A 6,529-nucleotide genomic window follows, 5' to 3' on the forward strand; every position below is an offset into this window, starting at 1 on the left:
CCTTTTCAGTGGGAGTGCTTGTCCCCTGAGGTAAGCTTTGGTGTTTCTGGATGGGCAGGCTTTGAGGAATGGCACTCGGGGTAGGAACTCCACTCTTTCCTTGCCCTTTTTTACCCTTTTTGGTGTGTTTTCTGGGTGCCATGGTGGTGCTCTGGCTAGGGGCACTGGAGGTGTTCTGTTCCAACATTGCTCCTTGTTGCTGCCTGGTGCTTGGGGTTTCTCCTCTTTGGGAGGAGCTACACCAGGCCCCAAAGGCTGACATGAGTTCAGGGAGCAAGTCTGGGCTCTCTGATCTCCTTGATGTCCCAGGGACTGAAGGCAAACTAGAGATACCCTTTTCAGTGGGAGTGCTTGTCCCCTGAGGTAAGCTTTGGTGTTTCTGGATGGGCAGGCTTTGAGGAATGGCACTCGGGGTAGGAACTCCACTCTTTCCTTGCCCTTTTTTACCCTTTTTGGTGTGTTTTCTGGGTGCCATGGTGGTGCTCTGGCTAGGGGCACTGGAGGTGTTCTGTTCCAACATTGCTCCTTGTTGCTGCCTGGTGCTTGGGGTTTCTCCTCTTTGGGAGGAGCTACACCAGGCCCCAAAGGCTGACATGAGTTCAGGAAGCAAGTCTGGGCTCTCTGATCTCCTTGATGTCCCAGGGACTGAAGGCAAACTAGAGATACCCTTTTCAGTGGGAGTGCTTGTCCCCTGAGGTAAGCTTTGGTGTTTCTGAATGGGCAGGCTTTGAGGAATGGCACTCGGGGTAGGAACTCCACTCTTTCCTTGCCCTTTTTTACCCTCTTTGGTGTGTTTTCTGGGTGCCATGGTGGTGCTCTGGCTAGGGGCAGTGTAGGTGTCATTTCCCAAACTTGCCCCACGGTGCTCTCTACTTTTGGGGGTTTCTCTACTTTCTGAGCTTGATCTTTTCTTGCGTGATGTCTGACCCAAGGACAAGCCTCTCCTCCCAGCTGCCTTTGAAGTCACTGAATGTGTCTGGGTGCTACCACGAGGACCCACAGTGGAGTTTCTCTGTTTGTCAGACCCAAGGGTTGAGTAGTTTAGGCTGCCCAAGGTTGTTGGGCCCACAGTCAAGGGTGGCATTGGAGCTGCCCCTGGACCTGGAGCTCCCACGTGTCCAAGCTGATGACAGCTGACTAAGCTAGGGGCTCCAGGCTTCATCCCACCAGGAACCCCAGAACTTGGTGGGACAGTGGCTCCAGGGGTGAGAGGCTGCTTACCCTGTGGAATGTGTCCTCGCACCCTTCGAGCTGGAGAGCTGGAGCTTGCTACAGGTGAGGGCCTGTGAGTACAGTAGGGCTTTGGGCCCTGGTGAGAGCGCCGGAAGCTCCTACCCAAGGTGGAGGGAGGCCCCAGATGTGGGGGCTGTGAAGGCATAGTGGTGTTCAAGGGTGTGACCCCAAAGGGGGCCACTGGCTGTGCAGCCAAGCCTGCCAATGTGCTGAGAGAGGGCCTGGGAGGAAGGGCCAAAGCAGCAATTGGCAGGCTGGGGCAGAGCGGTCCTGTAAGATTGGTAATGGGAGGATGGCTCTGGGAAGAGACAGCAGAGCTGACCCACACTGGGGTGTGGGCCACCATGGTTGTGCTGCTGGGGGGATGGGGAAAGGTCTGGCTGAGGCCCACTGATGGCAGAGGCCTGGCCCCTCCCAGTGGAGAGGGGACCCCCCCATGGGCTTGTGGGGCCATGGCACAGCTGTTCCCAATGGCCTGGGTCTCACCCATCAGAAGACGGTTGATGCGCTGCAGAGCTTTCTTCTTCTCCCTGTCTAGGTCCTCAGCAGTCACTGGATGGGCCACTAACAGAGGTGGTGGCAGCTTCAGAGGTTCCCCTCGGCGGCATTGCAGGAGAGGAAACTTGCGTTTCCGTGGCCTGCTGGTGTCTCCCGTGGATGAGGACTTCTTCTTGGGCAATGGGTGTCCCGCCCTGCCTTCTGCCACCTTCTCACCCTGGGCCTTCTTTGGGGGAATCCCTGGGGATGAAGAACATTCCAGGGGCGGCTCCCCCTTGGATGGGTCTGGAGCCCTCCTCTTCAGGGCTTGGAGACCTCGTGTGGAGCTGTAGGAGCTGCTGATGGGGTTTCTTTTGGGGCAGGAGCTCATGCAGATGGCCCGGGAGCTCTCAGCTCTGTCTTGGGAGCTCTGGGTGCAGAGGTTTCTCCACAGAGGCCCAGGCCTGGGCACAAAGGCAGGCACACCGCTATGGGCCCCCAGGGGCCTAAAAGCAGATGCTCTCCCAGTGACCTGAGGGCGCCCCCTCTGATGTTCTCTATCTACAGGGTGCTCTGCTTGCTCAGCCACCACTTGGCCACTGTCTCCAGGGGCTGTGATCACAGTCCTCCCTGGGCAGGGTTCTTGGGGTGCTGGATGCTGGCAAGGAGCCACTTCCTGCCCCTGCACCCTACAAGGCGGCTGTCTGAGTCTGCGGCCTGGGATGCAGGAATTCATGAAAGCTGCAGTTGACAGCAGCGTCCTCCTCAGGAGACCTGGCATGCGGAGGGAGGAGGCAATATCCAAGTCTCCCAGAAAAGATCGAAGGGTCCGCAGGACCCTGGAAAAGCACCGAGCAGGCACTTTTCGCAACCGCTGAGAAGCAGTTGCAGGATGGCGGCAAGATGACCTGCGAGTGGTGCCACCAGCCCAGGAAGCCCTTAGTGGCCAACCAGTAGAGGGAAGTCGGCGAGGCCCATGACCGGGCTTCTTGTGGGACCCTTCTGGCAGGTCTCTGCCACTCAGCGCCGGGGGCAGGGGTGAGGGACAACACTTGCTGTGGGAAGTCTCCATAGCAGTCTTAGCGAAGGCGCTAGTGGGTAATTCTAGCGGCCATCGCAGAAGGCCTTCTTCGGCTGCTCACGCAGCTTCAGGCGAAGTGGCTGTCAGACCTGTTGCCAGGGCGCGGCTGAGGAAGGAATGAGTGGAGAACAGGCGAGCACGTGAGGAAAACCGTCAATACTGGGCAAGAGGCAGGCTCGCGCCAGCAACGGACGCGCGCGTGCAAATTCCGCGAGCGAGTGCAAAGTCAGCATGCACGTGCAAAGTCTGCATGCACGTGCAAAGTCTGCATGCACGTGCAAAGTCCGCGTGCTTGCACCAGATGCAGAAGAAATAGGCAAGGGAACTGCGTGCCTGGTGCGTGCGTGGGTCCTGGGGGACTGTTGAGTGCTGACACTGGGATGTGATTCAGATCCCGCTGGTCCACCTCCTGACCCAGTGAGGTTTCCGGATCATCTCGGAAGGGTTGTAGATGCTGGGTTTGAGGGGTGGCAGCTATGGCAAGGCCAGGGATCTCTCCCCTCAGACTGGTGCAACGACCCTGCCCCTCCCCAGAGGCAGCCAGGATGGCAGCACAGATGGGCTGAACTCCGATGGACGTGGGGGCAGTCAGAGGGCTGAGCAGGCTCTTGCTGCAGGTTGAAGGTAGCTCTTGGGGCGTGGAGCACGTGCGGACTAGGGTGAGGCAAGGACACCTTGTCCTCCCTTGAAGGTGTGAGCTAGTGTTTGTATCTAGCGTTGCTATGGTGAGGGTGGGCGGGGCTTAGTTTGACAGCCGGGAGCTCTTGCAATGGCAAGAATCCCTCAGCCCATGGCCCCGCCCCTGAGCTGTCAGAGTTCTGTCTTCTGTCCTGCCTGGGCCTGGCCAGTCAGAAGGGGAACTGCTGGGGGGCAAGTTTCTTTTTTTTTTTTTTTTTTTTTAAGAGAGAGTGGGGAGAGAGAGAGAGAGAGAGAGAGAGAGAGAGAGAGAGAGAGAGAGAATTTTTTTTTTTAATATTTATTTTTTAGTTCTGGGCTGACACAACATCTTTGTTTGTACGTGGTGCTGAGGATCGAACCCGGGCCGCACGCATGCCAGGGGAGCGCGCTACCGCTTGAGCCACATCCCCAGCCCCGATGGGGGGGCAGAAGGCCTTCTTCGGCTGCTCACGCAGCTTCAGGCGAAGTGGCTGTCAGACCTGTTGCCAGGGCGCGGCTGAGGAAGGAATGAGTGGAGAACAGGCGAGCACGTGAGGAAAACCGTCAATACTGGGCAAGAGGCAGGCTTGCGCCAGCAATGGACGCGCGCGTGCAAATTCCGCGTGCGTGTGCAAAGTCAGCATGCACGTGCAAAGTCTGCATGCACGTGCAAAGTCTGCATGCACGTGCAAAGTCCGCGTGCTTGCACCAGATGCAGAAGAAATAGGCAAGGGAACTGCGTGCCTGGTGCGTGCGTGGGTCCTGGGGGACTGTTGAGTGCTGACACTTGGATGTGATTCAGATCCCGCTGGTCCACCTCCTGACCCAGTGAGGTTTCCGGATCATCTCGGAAGGGTTGTAGATGCTGGGTTTGAGGGGTGGCAGCTATGGCAAGGCCAGGGATCTCTCCCCTCAGACTGGTGCAACGACCCTGCCCCTCCCCAGAGGCAGCCAGGATGGCAGCACAGATGGGCTGAACTCCGATGGACGTGGGGGCAGTCAGAGGGCTGAGCAGGCTCTTGCTGCAGGTTGAAGGTAGCTCTTGGGGCGTGGAGCACGTGCGGACTAGGGTGAGGCAAGGACACCTTGTCCTCCCTTGAAGGTGTGAGCTAGTGTTTGTATCTAGCGTTGCTATGGTGAGGGTGGGCGGGGCTTAGTTTGACAGCCGGGAGCTCTTGCAATGGCAAGAATCCCTCAGCCCATGGCCCCGCCCCTGAGCTGTCAGAGTTCTGTCTTCTGTCCTGCCTGGGCCTGGCCAGTCAGAAGGGGAACTGCTGGGGGGCAAGTTTCTTTTTTTTTTTTTTTTTTTTTAAAGAGAGAGTGGGGGAGAGAGAGAGAGAGAGAGAGAGAGAGAGAGAGAGAATTTTTTTTTTTAATATTTATTTTTTAGTTCTGGGCTGACACAACATCTTTGTTTGTACGTGGTGCTGAGGATCGAACCCGGGCCGCACGCATGCCAGGGGAGCGCGCTACCGCTTGAGCCACATCCCCAGCCCCGATGGGGGGGCAGAAGGCCTTCTTTGGCTGCTCACGCAGCTTCAGGCGAAGTGGCTGTCAGACCTGTTGCCAGGGCGCGGCTGAGGAAGGAATGAGTGGAGAACAGGCGAGCACGTGAGGAAAACCGTCAATACTGGGCAAGAGGCAGGCTTGCGCCAGCAAAGGACGCGCGCGTGCAAATTCCGCGTGCGTGTGCAAAGTCAGCATGCACGTGCAAAGTCTGCATGCACGTGCAAAGTCTGCATGCACGTGCAAAGTCCGCGTGCTTGCACCAGATGCAGAAGAAATAGGCAAGGGAACTGCGTGCCTGGTGCGTGCGTGGGTCCTGGGGGACTGTTGAGTGCTGACACTTGGATGTGATTCAGATCCCGCTGGTCCACCTCCTGACCCAGTGAGGTTTCCGGATCATCTCGGAAGGGTTGTAGATGCTGGGTTTGAGGGGTGGCAGCTATGGCAAGGCCAGGGATCTCTCCCCTCAGACTGGTGCAACGACCCTGCCCCTCCCCAGAGGCAGCCAGGATGGCAGCACAGATGGGCTGAACTCCGATGGACGTGGGGGCAGTCAGAGGGCTGAGCAGGCTCTTGCTGCAGGTTGAAGGTAGCTCTTGGGGCGTGGAGCACGTGCGGACTAGGGTGAGGCAAGGACACCTTGTCCTCCCTTGAAGGTGTGAGCTAGTGTTTGTATCTAGCGTTGCTATGGTGAGGGTGGGCGGGGCTTAGTTTGACAGCCGGGAGCTCTTGCAATGGCAAGAATCCCTCAGCCCATGGCCCCGCCCCTGAGCTGTCAGAGTTCTGTCTTCTGTCCTGCCTGGGCCTGGCCAGTCAGAAGGGGAACTGCTGGGGGGCAAGTTTCTTTTTTTTTTTTTTAAGAGAGAGTGGGGGAGAGAGAGAGAGAGAGAGAGAGAGAGAGAGAGAGAGAGAATTTTTTTTTTAATATTTATTTTTTAGTTCTGGGCTGACACAACATCTTTGTTTGTACGTGGTGCTGAGGATCGAACCCGGGCCGCACGCATGCCAGGGGAGCGCGCTACCGCTTGAGCCACATCCCCAGCCCCGATGGGGGGGCAGAAGGCCTTCTTCGGCTGCTCACGCAGCTTCAGGCGAAGTGGCTGTCAGACCTGTTGCCAGGGCGCGGCTGAGGAAGGAATGAGTGGAGAACAGGCGAGCACGTGAGGAAAACCGTCAATACTGGGCAAGAGGCAGGCTTGCGCCAGCAATGGACGCGCGCGTGCAAATTCCGCGTGCGTGTGCAAAGTCAGCATGCACGTGCAAAGTCTGCATGCACGTGCAAAGTCTGCATGCTCGTGCAAAGTCCGCGTGCTTGCACCAGATGCAGAAGAAATAGGCAAGGGAACTGCGTGCCTGGTGCGTGCGTGGGTCCTGGGGGACTGTTGAGTGCTGACACTTGGATGTGATTCAGATCCCGCTGGTCCACCTCCTGACCCAGTGAGGTTTCCGGATCATCTCGGAAGGGTTGTAGATGCTGGGTTTGAGGGGTGGCAGCTATGGCAAGGCCAGGGATCGCTCCCCTCAGACTGGTGCAACGACCCTGCCCCTCCCCAGAGGCAGCCAGGATGGCAGCAC

At 57.8% G+C, this 6,529-nt stretch overlaps 1 protein-coding gene across 1 annotated transcript; it reads right to left on the reverse strand.

The window, feature by feature from the left end:
- Nucleotides 1–4: 4 nt before the first annotated feature.
- Nucleotides 5–2,884, reverse strand: LOC124079540 (putative POM121-like protein 1-like; the record flags this gene model as incomplete). The annotated part of the gene is made up of 1 exon (XM_058572821.1): nucleotides 5–2,884. A coding segment is annotated over exon 1 (2,778 nt), but the record flags the coding sequence as incomplete, so codon positions are not given.
- Nucleotides 2,885–6,529: the final 3,645 nt, after the last annotated feature.

The sequence above is a fragment of the Marmota monax genome, unplaced genomic scaffold, assembly GCF_021218885.2.
Source record: "Marmota monax isolate L192 unplaced genomic scaffold, Marmota_monax_Labrador192_F-V1.1 WCK01_AAM20220418_F8-fsc01406, whole genome shotgun sequence".
NCBI classification, from domain to species: Eukaryota; Metazoa; Chordata; class Mammalia; order Rodentia; family Sciuridae; genus Marmota; species Marmota monax.